General features: G+C 47.6%; 1 protein-coding gene across 1 annotated transcript in view; it reads right to left on the reverse strand.

The window, feature by feature from the left end:
* Window positions 1-550: 550 nt before the first annotated feature.
* The window catches only part of MYO7B (myosin VIIB), a gene marked incomplete at its 3' end in the record, with an annotated part of 42436 nt that continues 21422 nt past the window's right edge, over window positions 551-21564 (reverse strand). Inside the window, exons 25-46 of the mRNA XM_008945163.1 lie at window positions 21492-21541; window positions 20445-20612; window positions 20093-20173; window positions 19455-19582; window positions 17644-17770; window positions 16142-16261; window positions 14930-15103; window positions 13839-14066; window positions 13234-13401; window positions 12502-12619; window positions 12289-12415; window positions 11379-11548; window positions 10494-10675; window positions 9647-9774; window positions 8946-9103; window positions 8342-8495; window positions 6297-6452; window positions 3560-3665; window positions 3311-3424; window positions 2361-2448; window positions 1185-1288; window positions 551-736 (exon numbers count right to left, since the gene is read on the reverse strand). Of these exons, the coding sequence (XP_008943411.1) occupies window positions 551-736; window positions 1185-1288; window positions 2361-2448; window positions 3311-3424; window positions 3560-3665; window positions 6297-6452; window positions 8342-8495; window positions 8946-9103; window positions 9647-9774; window positions 10494-10675; window positions 11379-11548; window positions 12289-12415; window positions 12502-12619; window positions 13234-13401; window positions 13839-14066; window positions 14930-15103; window positions 16142-16261; window positions 17644-17770; window positions 19455-19582; window positions 20093-20173; window positions 20445-20612; window positions 21492-21541 (3035 nt within the window). The remainder of the gene's footprint in view (window positions 737-1184; window positions 1289-2360; window positions 2449-3310; window positions 3425-3559; window positions 3666-6296; window positions 6453-8341; window positions 8496-8945; window positions 9104-9646; window positions 9775-10493; window positions 10676-11378; window positions 11549-12288; window positions 12416-12501; window positions 12620-13233; window positions 13402-13838; window positions 14067-14929; window positions 15104-16141; window positions 16262-17643; window positions 17771-19454; window positions 19583-20092; window positions 20174-20444; window positions 20613-21491; window positions 21542-21564) is intronic.

Genomic DNA, 21564 nt, shown 5'->3' on the forward strand with positions numbered 1-21564 from the left:
GCTTGCTATGGAGTATTTAGGACACATTTTTCTGTTTCTCTACAAGATCCTCAAATCCCCAGTCCCATCACTGACTTCCCCCTATTTTTCTGTTTCTCTACAAGATCCTGAAATCCCCAGTCCCATCACTGACTTCCCTATCTCTCACTCTTCTGGTCACTGAAAATAGAGTAGTATCTCCAAGAAGATGCACATCTCAAATCAGTTGTCCACCCTGCAGGTATCTTTCAGAGCTTTGGTAGAGAGGAAGTAAAATCTGCATTATCAGAGGCAAAGAGCAGCATCCAGTAGCACCCCTCCATAGTGCTTCCAAAGACTGTCAGATCAAAGCCGTGGTCTTTCTTCACTTCTAAAGCTCTGTGGAAGCAGTGTGATGGATGAAAGCTGGTGTCCTTACCTTCTTCGAGAGGAAGCAAAATCTGCATTATCAGAGGCATCCAGTAGCATCCCTCCATAGTGCTTCCAAAGACTGTCAGATCAAAGCCATGGTCTTTCTTCACTTCTAAAGCTCTGTGGAAGCAGTGTGATGGATGAAAGCTGGTGTCCTTACCTTCTTCCACTCCTCTGGTGAGGTGGCTCGGAGCAGGTTGTCTGGGACCAGCTCCTTCAGGATTTTGGGGATGGTTGCCAGCTGCGCCCGGTCGTTGTTGAAGCGCACTCTGTAAATCAGGCCTGCCAGCTGCACAGCCTCCTCCTTGGTGCATTTGTGGTAGCCACGGAGGTACTTTGGCAGCTCCTGGAAGAGACCAGTTCTGAATCCAGACAGAAGGGGCTGAAGCAAACAGTGACTTAGGTATTCTAAACCTGTGAGCTCAGCGTGTGAGTTTTGCCCAACACAGTCCAAGGACATCTCGAGAACTTTCAGTTCCTTGTGGAGGGTCTCTGGATGATGTTTAAAAGTCCTTTCCATCCCAAACTATTCTATTATTCTTCATACATTTACAGAGCAAGACGAGCACCTCCAGGGAACAATTACATAAGGGAGCTGTGCTCCCATCTAGCTAAGGTGTGAACACTGAGAAGAGTCTGCTCCTGAAGCTGAGCTGTGTCCTCCAGAGGCATTCCTCTGGAGGCTCTGTCATGCAGGCCTTGGGGAGGGAGATGGTAATACTCCTGCAGGCCAGCTTTTCAGCAGTATTTCTTGGCTCACATTTCCTGCTCTTCTATTTATGCTTTAGGGTTACCTGGTGGTAATGAAAAATGGTATCAGCTTTCAGGTCCTTCCCAGGGGTGACGTTCAGCCACAGCTTTCTCATGAAGTATACCTCGTAAGCCACAGACACAGCTCCTAAGGAAACAACATCTTGTTATTATTCTCTCTATGACTGTAGAGTTCTGCAAGCTTTCAAATGGCTTGTGAGTTTCTTCAGAAAGTAATTCTGGTCTTAATAGTAACAAAATTACTAGATGGCCAAGAAAGTGATTAGTTGTCATTTCCTGGACACTGATCATGCAGTGACCTAAGGTGCAGGATCTTCAGAGCTGAAGTCAAGGATGCCTGCAGTACAAGGGTTTGCTATTTCTTGGTGCTCATGAGAGCTGGCTGCCAATGTGCAGCACTCCTGAATTCTGTTAGACTGAAGCAGGTGCATTCCCTGAGAGCTGTGTTTACAGAAATGAATTGTGATTTGGTGCACCCACAGCTTCATGTGGTGATTTTCAGGCTCCTACCAGCTACATCCTCTGTGGGGAGGAGAGGGAAGTTAGAAAGTTTAGAGATATAGACTTCAGGAGGTTAAACATCAGCTGCCCTAAAATAAGTAAAGTTCAGGATAAATGAATGTGACATTTGAGTGGAGTTTGATGTAGATCTCAAAATGTATGTTACACATGGGGTGAAGTGCAAAGAGGTGCTGTCATTAGTGTTACATTGTTTTGTTCTAACAGGTATTCTCCTGGCAACAGAACTTGTGCTTTGGTATCACCAGGGAATAATCTAGACAGCAATTTGCTGACAGCCCAAGGACTGGCAGTGACACTGTGTAAAGAACCTAGTGGGATGTGTGGGCTGATCTGGCAAGGTGTGAGCCTGGGACTGTAAGGAGGATCAGCCTGTGGAACCTGTATGCATCCAGCTGTGTCTGTTGGATGCAATAGGTCAAAAAAAAATCTCTGGTACCAATTTAAATTTTCTGGAGGGTTCTCCCTGCAAAACAAAAAAAAAGCTTTGGTGTTTCTGACAGCCAGTGCTTCACTGGCCACTGCATCTTCCTGCTGCTGCAGGCAGGAACTGTGCTTGCACAAACAGAACCAATACAGTCAGGCTCTGCCACACACCTCCCGAGGTGGAGTAAATCCTACTGCATAAATTTGCTGCTTCCTCAGCTCTGCACAGCTTCTCATGCTGGCATTCTCCTTACCATCTCTGCCTGGTTTGTTCCTTCTGTTCCAGTCTGTCACCTGCCTTAGTGAGTCGAAGAAGTAGTCTGCTTCATTCTGGCTGATCACCTGGGAAAGACCAAGCAGTGAAAAGGGGAAAGGGAGGATTAACAGATCTAGAAAGTACTGCCTGTGCCAGCACACCCGAGTGTCAGGCTGAATTTTCTTTCCCTGTCTACAGTGAGAGAGAACAATTACAGCAGGGGAGACAGAAGCAAGGAGAAAGAAGCCAAGAAATAGGAGGGAAAAAAAGCTCAAATGGCTTCCATTTCATATGGGGGTTTTTATGGCATCTTCTGTTGCTTTTTTCTTTCCAGCCTGAGTATTGAAGTCCAGCTGAAGATGCCTACCTTATTCTTAGCCATCTCCTCTTTGTAAAATGTTAGCACATACTGGGTTCCTTTTTTTCAGGAAAATACATCAGAAAGTCCCTGTACTTGGACTCAGTGCTGCCTGTCCCTTGATCACAGTTCCAGAGGGAAGGGGCCTCTCAGTGAGGCAGCCAAGCCAAGCTTCAGCTCAGGCAAGGCAAGCTCCTGAGAGACCAGAGAGCAATCCACTGGTGCTAGTGGGAACTGTACATGTGCAGCACAGTTCCTGGGCAAAGCCTGACTGCAAAAGGGCTGAATGCAGTGGTATGTGAGACAGAATTTGCTGCCATCCCAGCAGCTGTGGGGAAGTCCATGTCTCCTCTGCTTTCAGGACCACCTGTGTGCCAGGAGACTGACAGGACTCTGCATCTCCATCCAGCCCCTGCAGGAGACTCTAAATAATTGTCACGTGCCACAAGTTTGACAGTAGATTGTGTCAGCTCAGCAAGACAGAAGCAATCAGGACCTGCTCTGTTGCTTGGCCTCATGCATGGTTTTGAGGTGGTCAGGTAAATAAGAGATGAGGGGGCAGTCTGGCTACCCTGCCAGAGTTGAGTTACCTTGTCTGCAATCTTCACAAAGAGGCTGAAGCCTTCCCAGGAGCTCAGCTGCAGCTTGGAAGCGATTTTCTGACACAGACTCCGGTTTTTGGTGTTGGTTCCCACATCAAATGTCTATGGGATAGCAAGACACTTGTTACACAGAGGAGAGGAAGAAACAAGAACACTGGATGTCTTGGAATGTGCTCCTGCATGCACACGTCATGGCTCAGAAAATGGCCAGGACTGGGAAAACAAGTAAGTTCTCACCTGTTCTGTTTCATTGGGGAAGCAAATCTTGTGTGAGATCTTGGTGTTGTTCTGTAAGATTGCCTCAACCTCCACAGGATGAGGGGCCCACTTCCTGGAACCACTCCTAGAAAATGCCACCACCACCATAAGAGAGATCAGTGCTAGATGATTCATCTTTGAGGAGCAGTATTCCATCCAAAACACTAGTACTGTGCAATGGGATGGGCTCCAATGAGCCCTCACCCCAATGCAAAGTCAGTGTGTTAACAGCAAGAAATTGAGGGTATTATTAGCATGTATATTAAAAGTCTGTTCTACTCTCCAAGGAGGTTGCATGAGTAAGGCACCTTCCCAGACAATACTGTCCCCCCTTCTATGCATCAAGCAACCTTTTTCCTTACTGAAGTGTGAAGATGGTGGCTAAAGCAGAAATACATTTTATTTAATCCTTGTATTGGCAAAAAGATTCAGGAGGCAAGGACCAGAACAGTTTGGAGAGCCCCTAGAAGCATTTCATCTTATGTGAGAGCTGGCATGTAATCAGGGACTCGAGAGGAGTGCTCTTGAGTCTGTTCTTTGAAATTATACCTCAGAGCAGAGCTGCCTTTTAAAGCAAAGGAGCTGGCCCTGAAGTCTGAGTCATGCAAAAGCCTTTTTGTTGAAGTGAGGACAAACCTGGCACGTTACCTTCTGGGGCTGGTATTTCCCTGCCCTCAGAGGCACAGAGCAGGCTGTTTGGAGATTTTGTACATTATAGCTTGTGGGCCAAACTCCTCTCTCACACTGGGCCAGTCCCTCAGGAAGAGAGCTTAGTCTGGTGTCCAGCTTTAGTTGTGTGGCTTTCAAAACTAACATTTCCATGAAATAAAGTACCAGTTCCAGTTGTAGAAGGAAAACCTGACTGTAACAAAGCTGAACAGCAAGTGCTTTGGTAGTGTGCAGGCATTATAAGGGGTGTGGACCTGCCCTACTCAGTCATCAGTTCCTGGACTTGCAGCAGAGGGGGGCCATGGGACACCAAGGAGGTGCAGCAGCTCAGCTGGAGGCACAGGGCCACCTCTCCTTCCAGCCTCAGCTAGGAATTCATTGCCAAGGCAAGAGCTGCTTAACACTCCTCAGGGTGCCTGCTAGTTCCCTGGCAACCAGTCTGGGGATGAAGCTGTAAAGCTGTTTATGGAGGAAGAAGTGTACCCAAGGGCTCAGCTGGATTCCACTCCACAGGTCTGTCCTTTGAGCTGTCTACTCTCCCTTTTCAAAAAGAGCAGGTTACTTACAGGGAGAAGTTTGAGATGATGTTTCTATATCTCTTCTAACCGAACTATTCTAGTCTAGTCTAGTCTTATTCTAGTCTCATTCTATTCCCATTCCATTCTATATTATTCTATTCCCATTCCATTCTATTTTATTCTATTCTCATTCCATTCCATTGAGCAGGTGCAGGTTTAAGCTTAGAAAAAGAAATGCTCTTAGAAAACAGCATTGGTCTGTTTCTCTTCTCATCCCCTCAGGCTGCAGATCTGGGGCAGTTGAGCAGATAGAATTCTTCTCCCAAACAGCCCACTCTGCTTTTCCCTCCCTGTTTCCCTGCTCTAAAGAGTCTCTGTAGAGCTCAGCAGGGCTCAGAGCATGAATAGCACATGATATAGGGAGGCAGGACATTTTGAGTCTTCTCCATAGAAAAAGCTACTGAATAGCATTCCTTGCCATGCCTTTTTCAGGCACTTCAGAGGCGAGTTCAATGTGCAGTGACATTGCCCCAGCAGTGCCAAAACCAGAGCACTGCAAGAGGCACAGCCCCTGTGTGAGCATTGCCCTTCAGCCTGGCTCACAGGGCTCCCAGACCAACCACAGGGCCCAGGGGAAGGTGGAGGAAACCCCCAGGTGGTAACTCACAGCAGCATCTAAAGGGAGAAGTCTGGGTTAACCTTGCTGCCAAAGCACTGTGTTCTCAGTGTCAGTTCCAGTGCCTGCAGGAGTCTAGGGAAACCTTCCCCCTAGGGTTCAGTGGATCCTTCCTGACCTCCTGGTAGCCTGTCCAGCCTGGTGGTGTCATCTTTGCCTTAACATGTCATTGAGAAGCCCAGGAAGCCCTGTGGTTTGGAGGCCCTGTTGCTTCAGCCCTCAGCAGGACTGGGGTAGCACCCATCAGGCTGAGAAGTGCCTTGCTGTGAGCAGCCATATAAGCATCAGGGCTTTGTTTACATGTCTTCAAAGAACAGGAACTGATGGTGTTGATCCTCTCTCCCCAGCGTGGATCTGCTTTGCTTTGCCATCAGCAAACCAGCAGAGCCACTTTAGCACTCTGCAGATTTCAGTGACATCCAGCAGGAGTGGACCCTAGTGTTCCTAGCTGTGCTCCTGGGATTCAACAAGCTCAGGAGTAATCCTCTGACACGTGTCAGTGGGACAAGGACATGCTGCCCCACCAAAAGGCAGCCAAGTCAGGACCTCATCAGAGACAACACAGGATTTCATTTCATCTACATTCCCTTTAGGACCTCTGAAATTCTCTGGGAGTCAAGTGATTATGTGTGATGCTGAACTTTTAACTCTGAAAGAAAGAAGTGGAACTGTGACACAGAGCTCTCTTGGTGGTTAGAAGTCTGCAAGAGAATTAAAAATAATGATCACTTTTTAAAAATGATGTAAGGAGAGAAAGGAAAGTCAGAGTGTCAATATTTCAGCCCAAGTGCTTTCTGGCACCTGACTGGTGATTTTTGTCCACTCTGAGCTGGGCATATGCCAGAGCATTTACCTCATCACTGTCTGAATCCTCCTGCTGCACGCCAGGGCCAGTGTTTCTTTCTGACGTGTCTCCATGAACTTCTGGGCATGTTTCAGCAGTGACTTGCTGGGTGGGAACAGGCCAGTGCAGAGCCAAAGGAGCTGCCAGCCCTTGGTCACGCTGTACCTGTGAACACCAAGCAAATGCTTCTGCTGTAGCCACATGTCAGGTTTTGACCACACACCAGCTATGAGGACGAGAAACAAACTCCCATCAGGACGTGTTGTGCTGTTCAGCAGAGAGCTGCAAATCTACACAGCCTTCACACAGGCTCTGGGAGATGCTGGCTGTGCAACAACCACAGCTCCTGTGCAAAGACAGTGCTCAATCCTAGCTGATAAATATTCATGACAGTTGCAAATCTCATTAATAAATATAGGCTGCAGTTTAAGAGCCGTCGTGGCAGGAGTGCCCCTGGTGCCACCCTCTTGGAAAGCCACTGTCAGTTTGCTGTTCAAGCTGATGTGTGTTTGGATTGTGCTTTATCAGCTGTTTGTATTCACCTGCCCTCTGGGCCAGCCAGCTTGGCTCAGGGCACAAGCACTTGGCATCCAACTGACTTCCCCTTATGCATGCTCTGCTCTGCAAAACCAGCGTGTAGATGGCACTGTGGAATGAGGTTGTTACAGTTCTTAAATGCTCCAGATCAAGTCTGTACAATTTTAAGGCAGAAAGACAGTTCCTCCAGCCTCTGGACCTGTGAAATCTGCCAGGTAAAGCTCTTCTCTGCTCTGCTCTGCAAAACCAGCATGTAGAATTGTGGAATGAGGTTGTTACAGTTCTTAAATGCTCCAGATCAAGTCTGTGCAATTTTAAGGCAGAAAGACAGTTCCTCCAGCCTCTGGACCTGTGAAATCTGCCAGGTAAAGCTCTTCTGGTCCTGGCTTTTTTACTCCCATTTGCTTTTCTAATTTGCAGATGAAGACACATGATTTTAACCCCATTTATACCCTATAGCTCAGTGATGTTTGTGTCTGTGTGAGAGCTGGACACGGTCCACAGCACAGCAGCCTGGGAAGGATGAAAGATTTTTTGCTCTGGCTGTTCTAATGAAAATATATGGAAATAGCCATCTTTCAAGCATTGTTTTTTCCACATCAGTGATCCCTCTCAAAACAGGGAATGACCCACAGGACAGAATTGGTAGAGTACATCAGGCATGGCACTGGCACCATGGTTACAGGCTACGTGTGAAATAGCCTGTGAGATTTACTGCACACAAGGAAATTTACCATTTAATAGTTACTCCACTAAGTTTGATATTTTAGAACAGTAAAAAACAAACCAAAGAGAAGCTCCTCCTCTAACTTTTGTAGTGACACAATGCAGCTAGGAACAGGCAAACCCTTTTGTTAATAGTTCAGATTATTTTAAGCTTCTTTCTGCAATGCACTTCCCCTGGAAGTAGGTCAAATTATCATTGTCTGAGTGGGGAAGAAAACACCACCCTCTTTCAGGGACTTATTCATGGGCAGGGGCCTGTGTAACCAATCTGTTCTGCAAGGCAGTTGTGTACCCAATTAATGTATCTGCTCAGAAGTATTCTGCTGGTAAAAGATCTAGTGGGAATGATGTGCTCATAGGAGGGAAATACTATCACTGGGAAGCTTAAAACAAATGGAGGGCTAGCAGAGCAGTCACTGAAAGCATGCAGGGGCTCCATGCAGTGCCAGATTTATCTCCACAGACTGCCCTGGGAGTAAGAGGGCTTCAGGAACACCTTGCCTGCCTCACACCATGCTGCACAGAGATGAGCACTGAATGCTCATGGAAGCAGAACAGCAGTTCAAGGGAGACAAGTCATGATCCTGCTCTGTGGCCTCACTGCCAGTCAGTGGTCCTGAGTGCTCTGCAGGGGCGAGCCCCACAGCACTGCCTAGGAAAAGGGGGAAGGGAAGTGTCACTCCAGCCTTTGGCCATCCTTCCCCTCTGCCCCTGCCCCACCACAAGCATGGTGTGGGTTCCTGATCCCCCCTTGCATTGCAGCAGCAGGGTGTTGGCACCCAGGTGAGTACCTGTTTCTGTTCTCAGTCAGTTGCTTCATGATCTGACAGTAAATCTCATCCCGCAGGACTTCCTCCTGGATGGCTGCTACAAATATCTGGTCTGTGACTTCCACAGAGGAGTGTGCCTGTTTTGAGGGATAGTCTCCCATGAATTTCATGATGGGTGAATGTGCTGTTAAGGACAAAAGTGAACCAGTTTTGGAAGGTAAATGGGAAGCCTCACCTGGATCCTAACATGTTAATGGCTCTGTGAAATGCTGGAAGGAGGGTCTGGAACATATTCCCTGACTGTCCCCTATTCCCCTTCCCTGTGCAGCAGTTACTGCTTGGCTGGGATTTGTACTCTACTAGCTGCTTCTCTGGACATTTGCAGCAAATCTCTCTCAAACCTAAAGCCACATTCTCAGTTGAGTGAGTCGTGGAGCATTGGGAGGGAATAGAAACCTCTCCTCTGTAGACAAGGGCAACAGAGTTGCTACTCCCCACCCTGATGTCAATGTGTCCCCTGTAACGTGGATGCGATATTTTCTCAGTGGAGGTGAGTTTACTGGAGGTAGGTTGCTCTTTTTCCCCTGAGTGATCTCAGGCTCCCCAGAGCAGGGTGAAAGGATATCTGTGAAGGCCTGGCAGGCCAAATCCCGCAGCTCAGGGTCTGTGCATGCCCTCTTCAGCAAGGGCTGTTTCAGAGGCTCCTTGGAGTGTGCCCACAGCTGGCTGCGCCCACGGGACTTCTGCAGAACAGCCTTGCTGATGGATTCCTTCTCAGGACTCCTGGGAGAAGGCAAGTGCAGGCAACACAGAATTACTGGATCAGGATTGCTATGAACATAGAGGGTCACTGTTACAAAGACTTATCTCTAGGCACGTTCTTTCCCAAGACAGTGATCTCATATCTCCATGATTATGCAGGTCAACAAGAACAGGAAAATGTAGTTTCTTGGAGATCCAGAAGGGAGAAGCTTGCAAAAAGAAGAGAGGTTTTAGAAGACTAATTTTCCCTTGCTCTCTGAGGCCTGAGCTGTTGTGTATCCTCGCTAGCTGGTAAGTGTTGAAGGAGTGGGAAGTAAGAATAGGGCCTACTAGAAAGAAATAAGTCCAGCTGGGGGTCTTCTACCTTTCTCTTTGCATTTCTGCAAACAAAAGATACAAGTAGGCTGTGTGCCAGAATCTCTGCACGATAAAGTCACACCATTACAGGGAACAAAAAGAAGAAACTCAGTCAGAAAGTGTACATGCTCTTACATCCTAGGCTTTAAGGATCACTGAAGAGCAGTAAGAACTTTCCTAGTGCTCACACTACACAGAGAGCTTTACCTGAAGTGTTCATAGGAAAACTCCTCCAGGGTGTAAGGCTTTGCTTTGAGATCCTCCTCATCAGGTTCCTCTATGTAAGAGATCTGTGAAGATATCCTCCTCTGGTCTGGAGACATCATCAGCAAACTCTGGAATGACACAGCCACGTAGAGATGCCACATGGACACGGGTCTCTGCACAGATTCTCATGTGTTATTCTACACAGATGGTGCACGAGTACTCTGTGCTGCAGGAGACCTTCTGTCCCCTGAGCAGCACCTTCAGAGACCCAGGAAAGACTTGGGAATAGTCTAATCAAGAAAGCAGTTTCCATAGACCCCAAAGTAATGGCCATCAAAATGTACATGATTATCCAAAGCACAACACTCATTAAAAATGCACCTGCTTATCACCAGTGTGTTTTCCCCTGACTTTCTCAGCTTTTTACTTGTTTGCACAGCATCCAATATACTGAATGTCCAAAACTGAAGACAAAATTGTTAGCAGAGGGATCAATGAGAAACCTTCACTCCCTCAAAAAGCACAACCTGCTGCACCTACAGCTTCCCTTGACAGGAAAATTCAGTTGCACACCCATTTGTATGAACTGCACTGAAATCCCTAATGGTGAACAGTCTGGCTTTTTGAAAGCCATTGCATTTCTGCAACTGGAGTCTTCTCCTTAGAGTTTGGGCTGGGTTTAGTTTTGTTTTCAGACAGGGCAGAATGAAATGTTTTGCTTCAATGGGAGGTGCAGAACTTGTCTTTGGAGGAACATGAACCTCCAGTTATAAATTTAATCTTATTTAACACTGTTATCATCATTTCTCTTCCAGTCTCTTCAAAGAGAGTGCTCAGCTTTTCTTACCAGCACTTGACTAGAGGGTTTTGTGAGAGAAGGAATGATGTAGATATCTTCCAAAAATACATTCCCTGTTTTGCCTGTCCTTTCGTTCTGGGCATAGGTCCAGCCAGAGTTTGCATCCAGCCTTTTGTCTTCAGTGAAGATTAGCAAGTCTCCCTTCTTGAAGGACAGGATGGCAGGGTCTTCTGGAAAACAGAATAAGGGAGCACTGTTCAGGCTTGACAGTCCAAGGAAATGCAAAGAGATTGCAATGTGAAAGGCAAGGGGATTGTGTTTTGAAGGCTTGAATTCAATTGCCAATAGAAAGTGATTTGTGTAAACACAGCTAATTATCCAGTAACACTTCAGAGAAACCATTTAAATTTCCTCTGACAGCCTGATTTTGAACCACTGAGGGCAACAGCAAAACTCCATTTGATTCAAATGGATGATGGCTTTGCATCTAGAAGGGGCAGCAAAGCATGGGAAGAACCCCAGTGGTTGCACATGGGTGCAGTTAATGTTTACATTTTAATCCCCTCTGGTCTGTTCCAGCCAACTATATTCCACAGGAAATTCCAGTTTACCACCTCCATGAAATTTTTCTGGCAAGTATCTCCAGGGAGCCCAGATCCAGCTTCCTACTGTAAGCAGGCTGAGTTGTTGGACACTGTACAATCTAAATAAAATATGCAAAGAAGTGGAAAGAGGAAGGAAAGGTACTTTGTATGCAGAGGTACTGACTCACATTGCCTCATGCTCTGTACTGCTGTGCTGCTTCCTAGGTCCCTCCTGGACCAAAGGGACTCTCGTTGAAGTCCTCCCTCTTCTCTTTGAGCTCTTTCACACGAGTGCTGTGGCTTCTCTCATCATTTCTTCCCTACCTTGTAGAAAAGTTGTGAGCCTTACCTTGGGATTTTTTCTCTTGCATTGCCACAGCGAATCGTGATCTCTTCTTCAGCCCTTCCAGGAACATGACCACCAGTTCAGCAATGACCACGCTGTTCACAGAGGTCAGGACGAACTCCTCGGCGCGCAGCGTGACGAGAGTGCAGCTCTGGCCAAAGGACTTCACTGCCCTGTGTGTTATTGAACAGTTACCAGAGCATCTGGAAAACCTGCAGCCCCATCTGCGACTGCAGCTGAGGCACCTCCAGCTCCTTGCAGCCAGCTCCCTTCCAGTGAGTATTTGTAGTTCTGACTTTGCCTTCCCCTGGGTTGGAAGGTGGGAAAGACTGAAGCGGTTCAAGTTCAGTCTGGACTCCACCACATTTTGTACAAAAATGCTTCTTTGCAGACAAAAGAACACCCTTATTTTGGACTCACTGGGTACCTAATTAAATCTCTGGCAGTCCTCACAGAGGTATTTCTTGTGTATGTAAGAGCCTGCTCTCTGAGTGATCTGATGCACGGATGTGTGCCCTGAGCAAGCCAAAGGTTACTCCCTGTCCCTCATTACCCTGTTCACATGCATCACACCTGAGGAGTATACAGACTCCCAGCATGAAGAAAAGACAATGGCTTAACTATGTTAGTTATTTGGGCCATTCTTGTCCTGATGCACATTTGTGCTTCCTTACACCTTTCTGACTGAGCAGGATCATCTTCCCTTCCACCAGCTGGGAGGATTCAGCCATTTCCCTGTTTCCTTGACAGGCTGCCCAGAACTTGCTCCTTTCTGCTTCCTAGACCTAGGCTAAACCACCTTTCCAGGCTCAGATCAAACCACCTAGAGGGAGAGCAGAGAACATACACCTTGCCCCTTTCAGAGTATGGGATGAGATGCCTTCTTCAGGTCTTGTCTTCCTGGGGCACTCACCTGTTGGTGTGGATGCCAGTTATCTCTGGGAAGGTCAGCTCAAGGAGCCGCTTTTCGGACTCATCCAAGAAGCAGATACCTTTCCAATTTACAGCAACAATAAAGTGGTTCTTGGGCAAGCTGGGACCTAAAAAGGCAGAAAGAACTCCTTATCAGTGCTGGACAAGTCCTCCTCTCTATATCTGTCCTCTACTCCCAGGCTCCAGGTACTACCTGAAAACTTGGTGACTTCAAAGAATCGGGAGAAAAGCAGCGGCCACTGGAAGCGAGCAAAGTCCACAAGTTGTTCCTTCACAGTCTGAGGAGAGAGACGGTCCTGTGTGTATGGGGCCTGCAGCAGAGAAGACACCCAGGGTTGTCTCAGTACAACCTGGTTTGCATGGTTTGCAGACAATAAAGAACAGGTCTGAGCCCAGAGATTCCCAACAGCCCTCTGCCGTCCCTCACGTCAAGGGTACCTGGAGAAAGATTAGGAACAGCTTCCAGGGGCCCAAGCCACATGGAGCTGAGGATTCCCACAGGCACAGGGATTCCAAATTTCCCCTAAATCACCACTGACTGGTCTGTTCAGAGTCTAACACGGTTTGAGTGCCATGGAAATAATGTAGGTAATCAATTTCCAGACCAAAACCAATATTCTATTCCATGCCCATCCCAACTCAGTAGTCAGATGGGAGATGGAGAGCCTTAAAAGATACTCTACTTAGAGATTTAAATCTACTTTTTTCATTCTCCCCCCCACAATCCCTCTCCCCCCATTGAGCCCTGTGTGGAAGAGTGAAGGGAAGGGTTCTCCACTCCCCCAGCCCTACTTAACTAGCTGGGATACAAACTAAAACTTTTTTCCATCTTCCCCCAGCAGACTATTCAAAAATGGAAATAGTGAGAGAAGTAGAAGCTGGTGCTTGAGAGTGGTTACCCAGCAGTGCCAAACAAACCTCTTACCTTAGCATGTGCATAGGTTATAAGGCTCACCCACTTTTCCAGGGGCTTGGACTTCAGCTGTTTTGCTGGGATACAGTCATGGAGCACCTTCTGCACAAGTTCATTGTGGATGGAATCTCCAAACTGGATGTAACAATATTTTGCACCTATCTCCACCAAATCCTCCTCCTGAAAAAATGAATCCATTAAAAAGAGGCCTAAAAAGATGTCACAAAGTCCAGGTAGCTTTACTCAACCTTGAAGCCACTTTAGGAATGGAGTTTTCTCCATTTTTATCTTGATGACTTTTGACAGTCCACCAACATAGAGATGAACTTCACACAATCACAGCATCAAAGATATTATTAGCAAAGATAGTTTAAAAGGACCCAAACTGCCCCTTTGGACATGCCTCCAGCTGCCACGTGAACTGAAAGTGGCAGGGAAAAAGAAGCATTAAACACAGCTGCCAGTGTGCCATCTGGCACAACCACCTGGGCAGGAGCTGTCCACAAGGAGAGAAGAGTCATTCCCAGCCAGCGGGAACTTTGTGTCCCTGCTTTTTACTGTGGGAACCCCTGAAGCAGTTTTGTGCCCTGAGGGAGGTGCTGAGGAGACAGACCCACCTTGTCACAGCGGTACTCCCCGAAGCGCACGCCGCGGATGACCTGGTGGTAGATGAGGTCGGTGCTGCCGGGGTCCTCCTGGGAGCTGTGCCAGGGGGTGAAGATCTCCTTGCGGAAGTAGAGCCGCCAGGGCGCGTGGCGCTCGTGGGTGCCCCTCTCCTTCACCAGCTGCTCACACTGGGAGATGGCATCCAGGACATGATCCCGGCCCCCGCCCAGGGACCACACCTAGGGCAAAGGGACACTGCCTGTGCTGGCCTGTGGAGCTGAGTGGAGGACATCACCCCCCAAGCTCCCAGCCTGCTGACTGCAAGCGAAAGAGAAGGTAGGCAGATGGATGTGCAAGCTGTGCTTGGGTAGAGGGCTGTATTTTTATGCACAGGGAGGGTAGTGAGGAAAAGAAGTTAAGACAAAGCAGCTCTGATTTGCAATCTTCTAGCTGGCTCCTTGTACTTTGCTTATTCCTTGTATATCTCCTTAAGTGCAAGTGTTGCTGTCATCTAAACAGACATGCCATCTCTGAATTAATTTCTGTGCTCTTGATGCCTAACTCTGAGCACCAAGGTGTCATCCTGCTGAGGATGTCTGGTGGGACAGCAGCAGCCCTGGCAAGGGCCTTGGCTTTCAGTGCCACATGATAGAGGCCACAGCAGCAGCACTGTAACCCAGGACAAGAGAGTGATGTGCAGCAATGCAGGGGGGAAATATGGCTGTGAGCAGAGATCCCTGGAGTGTGAGACCTGCTGGTTTCCCCCTGCTCCAGCAGTTCTGCAGTGCTGCATGCAGGACAAGCAGGTGGGATCTCAAAACATGGGGGACATCACAGTGCTGCACTGCCCATGGGTGGGAGTGGGGACACTAAGTTATGGGACCTGGCAAAGGAAACCTGACAGGCCTGCAGCAGAAAAACCAACAGAAAGGCAGAATAGGTCCTGAGATTCTGCTGGGGTTCAGAACTGATTTGGTTTGAGAGTAGGGCTGGGGCAGAGGTGCTTCCACATGTCAGAGGGAGTCCTCAGGGAGGCTGGGTGGGCAGCAGCAACTCCACAGAAAGAGATGGGAGAATTAATTCTACTTTTCTACACGTTTACCTTATCAAACACAGCAATGTAGAGTGAAAAACCAAACACATCCTTCAGCTGGGTTTTATCTGCTATGAACTGACAGATCTCTTTGGCAATGGAAGCAGAGTCTGCAGGGACAGTGATGCTCTGGCCATTCATCAGGGTGACATTAAACATAATGGGTTTCTTCTGCTTTGTTGCCTGTAAGTCAGAGGTAAATAAGAGAAACAAATTACAGACAAAGCTTACTTTTCTGTGAAGAGCAAAGAAGACATTTAGATTTAAGAACTCCACACACTGTACACCCTAGTCAGTAAGTCAGGGGTAAATGAGAGAAACAAATTACAGACAAACTTTTCTGTGAAGAGCAAAGAAGACATTTAGATTTAAGAACTCCACACACTGTACACCCTAGTCAACAATCTCTAAGTAAATCTCCAACGCCCACAGTTTCTTCAATGCATGGTGAGTCTTACATATAAATTACATCCCTCAAGCAGCCCTGGACTCAAGTTCTCTCCTCTCCACAGCTCAGGGGACCTGATTATCACTTAATAGTTTAGAGTGATAGACTTTTTGTGAGCCTTGTTTGGCCTGATGACTTTTAGGTACAGCCAGACATGCATCAGTGGAGAGATGGCCTGCAGCAAGAACTCTGCCCAGGGAGATGGGTGTTAGGCAACAGGGTCACTCAGATTTAGGAAGGAATTGAACTGAGGCCTTCCCTTAGGGGTGGGTGTGTGCACACTTGTGTGTCTGTGTGACTTCTAATTATTAGGATGCCACCTAAGGGAGGGGGAGGGTGATGTAGCCCTATCATGCACACTTCCTCCATTTTAAAAGTACCAGCCCTGCTCAGTTCTTTCCCCAAATGACAGCCCTATCATACACGTTTTAAAATTATCAGCCCTGCTCAGTTCTTTCCCCAAATGTCATGAAGACAGGAGGGGACCCTCAGGAGGTGGTTCTGGCTTGTGGCTCCTGAGTGGATGGAGGTATTTCCCTGCAAATCACGTGTTGTAGCTTTTAACTTACATCCTTCACTAGATTTAGGTAAACTGAATAGCCAGAAGAGGTGTGTCTAAGAAGCTGCTCAGACTAAGGCAGCTGGTCTTCAATCCCCTTATGCAATTTCTTCAATGATTTTCCTTCAGAAGATCTGTTAGCACAGGTTAGTCAATGCCAGCTTGGTATAAAATGACCCAGATCAATCCAGTTCTGCCAAAAGGGAGTAGCTACCTGAAGTTCCAGCCAGCTGGGAGGTTCCGAGCGAGCCCCGTTGGCGTAGGTGCGCCTCAGGCGCTCGGCGCAGTACGGAGCGTAGCCCGTGGGGCCCTGCTGGATGGAGTTCAGCCGGGACTGTGGGCACAGGGCAGGAGAAAGAGTTAGGAAATCCTCACAAAACTTCAGAAACCTTCCACAGCTGATCTACTAGATTAAAGTGATCAGTTAGTTTAGAGCTCAGCGGGAAGTATTGAAGGCTTCCTGGTGAACCGGTTGGAACTCCTGGTTGGAATTAGTGTTTTGAAAAAATGAGGTTGGAGACACCAAGTTTTCCCTCATTCTGCAGAGCTTTGTCAGCCTGTTCATCATGTTTAACTACAGGATAAATACCAGACAGTGGAGACTTTATGATTAGGTTACAGCAAGGGTTAGTGTTTCCAGGTCAAGAGCCTGAAGTCTTGTGACATTCTGTATGAACAAAAATGCTGGGAAGAAGGCTAATTGCAGGTTAGGGATGATGATGATGATTTCCTTTAATTTCATTAAATTCTGGCAATATCAATAGTTGAAGTCCATGATTAAGATTGGGCATTGGAAGAGAAGGATTGGGTAAAGTGAGCTTTTGGAGTTTGTGTGGCTCTGATAACGTGGGTGACATGGTGTAAGCATGGGCTTTAGTATACAGATATTTGTACTTAGTGCAAGTGTGGATCAGTGACCTGGTTCTTTTAATGCTTAAGAACATTCCTAGAGATAGGGTATAGTCAAGTCTTTCATGAATTCTGCATGGTTCACAGTCTTTGGATGAAGACTGGTGTCAAAATACATCTATGGCTTGTGTCTGGTTTGTTCCAAGTAGTGTCTATTTAGCAGCATTTAGGATTAGATTAATGATTTCAGCTAGGCTGTCAATAAAGTAAGGCAGAAGGTTGAGGCAGATCTATGGATTCTGTTTGCCTCTGAGGTCTAGGAGGAAGGTTGATGTCAAGTTGGAGCCACAGACTGTTGGTTTTGGGTTTTTCTCCTGCAGTGAAGTGAATTTACCATCCATTTAAATTTTAGAATTAGTGAATGATGGACAAACCCAAAATCATTTTTGGGTTTTGTAGGGCTTGAAGATGTAGGGTAATACATGTAAAATATGGGAATTGATTTTATCCTGCCCCCCTGAATAAATTTAATCACTAGGTTTTTAGCTGGAGACACCTTTTAAATGTTGGAAAGGCAGAACTGGAGAGGTTAAAATCTGCCACATTCTTTGCAGATTACAGATCTAAAATGTGATCAACAACAGAATCCAACTTGTATGACATGGAATGAAGAAGAATTAAATGTGAGTACAGCAGTCATTTATGTCAGTTCCCAGATGAGATGAGATCTTTTCTGCTAAAATCACAGCACCAGCTGCCATGGCAGCCAAACAGTTTCTGTGACTACATGTATCAAAACACCAAAATGCCCAAGAAACCAGACAGACTCAGGTATCTAAGCTGCTGGAGGAGAGGTTAGTGATGTACCTTCACAAATGTGTCTGAAGGAGGAAAGCAACCAAGGCAAAGTGACAGAAGGATCCAGCCTCGAGCGTAGCTGCTCCTGTTGTTGTTTTCAGTGAGTTGTTTGCAAATCTGGCAATAAATCTCATCTCTGTAATAAAACATGGGAAGGCAACAGATAATGATTCACTCTCCCAGCTGTCTTTGGCTACGTTTCCACCTCAAGCTTGGCATGACTGCAGCATGTTGAAGTAGAGCTGAGCCAGGTTTAACCATGGTAGCCAGAAGACCCCCTGTAACATACCACAGGAAATAACTGTGCCATGGGCTGTGGCAGGGAAAGGCTCAAGCTCTTCTTAGTGCCCTTTGCCACCCCTTGTCACCTGAGCAGTTCAGGTGCAGCTCCCATGCTGGATCACCTCCTGGGATGATCAGGGGGACTATGCAGAGGTAACATCTGCTGGCCCATCCAGCTGTGACGTGGCATTGCTGGCCCTCCACGTGTGAAACTTGCTCTGGGCTCTCAACAGTATATAGCTTGTATCTCCTAGCTCTTGTCTGTCTGCTCATATGTGGGTTTGGGGACAAGAACAGGGGGACACACTGCTTCATTCTATATTTTTAGGAAACTTGGAGTGAGTCCTTGGACAGAAATGGATGAAAAGGGTGCTTCAGAGAGAGCTTCTGAAAATGCAAGTTGCCTGCAGCAAGGACATATAGGAAACAGATTAAAATCTGCATACAAGCAAAACTGCTATTTAAAAATAATTTTAAATGTTCTGGACTCTTAGAACACTCTTTTGGCAAGTTTAAGTGGGAGGCCACAAGGTAGATGAGGGTTTTGTTCCCAGATAAGACCTATGATGAAAAGCAGGCTGAGGGAGTGGATGCTTTAGCCTGTAGCTGTTATGATACATTGCTTGAAGGAAATTTCTTTGCCAGCTGAGGAGCTGCTTTGGGGAGCATCCTGACTGAAACGAAGCAATTATGTAGAGAGGAATTCAGCCCATGACTGAGGTCAGGGCCTCTGCCTATGGGCTTTGTTACAGAAAAGTTGCATAAGCTAAAAGGGGCTAAAATAGAGGAAGGAATTCACAGGGTCAGGTCAGGACCGACCAGCTTCTGTCTTACCCTCACACCATGTGCCTAAGGTCCAGCCTCACACCACTTGTGAGCAGGATTTCTTCTTCTAGTGACTGATATACTCAGCAAGCCAGACTTCAACCATCTCTGATTCAGGGACATTGCTTGAGGGAGGGCTCAAGGGGCTGGTGGGAAAGGGACGTTATGATCATCTCTGTACTCTTCTGTTTCCTTTCTCTCATGCTAGGGCTGTGTTCCACCTTCAGGTTCTGCTGGGTTACAGCACTGAGCTCTGCCCCTTTGCCTCTCTGGGGGTACTCAGAAAGCCAGACAGAGGCAGGTGACCTAAACTACAACGTGAAGATACCAGAAGAGGCAGTAAGGAATCAGCAGCTGTCCCCTCCAATAAGGGTGAACCAGCCTCAGGAGAGGCGTGTGGCCTGTGCTCTCAGTGCTATGTGACCAGCTTGGGCTTCCAGCCAGGAGAGGCAGGTGACCTAAACTACAACATGAAGATACCAGAAGAGGCAGTAAGGAATCACCCCTCCAATAAGGGTGAACCAGCCTCAGGAGAGGTGTGTGGCCTGTGCTCTCAGTGCTATGTGACCAGCTTGGGCTTCCAGCCAGGAACCCCTGACTGAAACCCCAGAGGTAAATGTGAGATGTTCCCAGCACCTGGGCAATGCCCTGGGGTGTGGGAGGGGAATGTTTGGTCTCCCTGATGTGAGGGGTGCCTGGTCCACTCTTCCCACCTGATGGCTGGTCGCAGAATTGCATTGCCAATAATGAAGTGCACTTTTTCTAGGTTGGACATAGGTCTCTCAGTGATCAGCTTGTCATCTTGGAAAGCCTCTTCTCCACTTCTCAGATGGTCTGTCACCTGAAAGAAACCAAGCAGAGAGCCAGAGTGCTCTAGAAACCTCCCCTCTTATCAAGCAGCTCTCCCAGAGATGAGAGACATTCTGTCTTTATCTTTCTGGCTAAAACTTTCTCCTCAGTGCAGAAGCAGTTAGGAACAAGCCATATTTCCCCTCTTCCCTCTCAGGCTAACCCAAAAATGCAGAGGTACAGCACTAATACTGACTAGGAGAACTTCTTGTCCTGTCCAGCCATACACATGCTGGTTCTCAGTCTGCTCAGGGCTTTGGGGGAGCTGCTCTGTGATACCACCAGTTCTTAAGAACAAACAGTTCCCTGTGTGCAGGGCTCAGCCTCCAGCAGGGAGGGATGGAGTTAATCTGCCAGAGAGTGAATGGCAGCAGTGCACAGGAGCTGAGCTTCCCAAGAGCAGTGCACAAGGTGCCCCATACACAGGGCTGCACTGGCTTGGCAAGGGAACAGGTTCCAAGCTGGGAGGCAATTTATTGTGGAACTAAATTAAATCTCTTACCTTGCCTGTCAACTTGGATGACCGTTTCAGCTTCAGGGAAGAGATCCCCTTTGAAATCTTGTTATCCTTTCTGGTTTCTCTCTACAACACACATTGCCATTATAGGAAATCAGTTTAGAGCACAGCAGTAATGATTCATTAAGGACAGAAACATGCTCAAATGGAGATGTTTTTGTTTTGTCCTCTCCTGCCAGAAGGAGCTGCAGTGTCCTTCCAGGACTGACAGGCCCCTTTTGCACTTCTGGCATTTCAAGTACAGTAGCATGAAGGGCTCCTTTGCTATTCTGACTCTTGACAGAACAGCACAGAAACCAAGGAAAGCAAATGAAGATACAGATAGTCTCCTCCTCACCATATTTGGGCTGTCGTTCCTGAGCTGGCCCTGGCTTTTCCTGCCAAGTGTGTCATATATCTGTGTCATCACCGAGCTGCTCTTGGTGCTGGCATTCTTGGCAAACATTGCTGGCTCTGGCAGGTCCCCCATGAACCTCAGGATGATAACCCACACAACTAGAGAAGCCTGTAGCAGCAGAAAGCACAGTCAGACTCTGCCAAGAGAACCAATGGCCTCGTGCCATTTCTGCCTGTTTAGATAAGAGCATTTCCTTCCTTTATACAGTCCAAGTTGTTCAAATTCCCATCTCCTCCCACCTTGTATCCCAGCAGTTTACTTTCATGTCAGACAACATGAGAGCAACAGTCTCAACACTCTCATGCAAAAGGAGGAGGGTGCAGCTCTAGTGGGAATGCCAGGTTTGCTCTGTGGTTGTTGAGCCCTTGCTGTGCCCTTTACTGGCACCTTGGAGGTGTGCTGGGGCTGGGTGAGGCTGCACCACACTCTGCATTCACCCACCAGGACAGGTAAGCAGGGGAGTCAACTCTTCCAGCAGCCCTCATGCCCAGGACTAGAAAGCCTGTGAAGTTTTTACAGCCTGGGCTCCTCCATTCTGCAAGGCTGCTTAGCATCAAGAACTCCCCTCCTCAATCCCTTTGTGGTTCAACAGGAAAATTGGAGCCCTGGGCCACCCCCTTCTGCCCTAACTCACAGAGCAGCCACCCTCACAAGAGCAGAGATATGGGTGAGCTCTCAAGCTGCTTCTCTCCAGTCTGTTTTTTCCTTCACAGGGTATCTGGAGAAGTCAAAACAAACCTCAGGTTCCCCTCTTTAGGCAGACTAAAGGTGACCAGAGATCTTGTGCTGGGCAGGTATCTGTGTGAAGCGTCTGCCTGCCAAGGGCCAAAAAATGCTGATGGGAGCTGCTACATTTATACAGGTGCTTAAGACTATCTGCCTGGCTGTAAAGTCTCTGCTTCCCAGGGCTGTACCACAGAGGTGGGGGGCCCAGAGGACGAGGGAAAGTGGAGACAGCAGGATGAACATCAAGAAGGAGCAAGGTACCAGGACGTTGTCTTTGTCGTCATGATAGAGCAGCGGCTGGCGCCGCCGCCCCCCGGTGTGGGGGGGGGTGGGA

Source organism: Merops nubicus, unplaced genomic scaffold (genome assembly GCF_000691845.1).
Source record: "Merops nubicus isolate BGI_N331 unplaced genomic scaffold, ASM69184v1 scaffold12528, whole genome shotgun sequence".
NCBI lineage: Eukaryota > Metazoa > Chordata > Aves > Coraciiformes > Meropidae > Merops > Merops nubicus.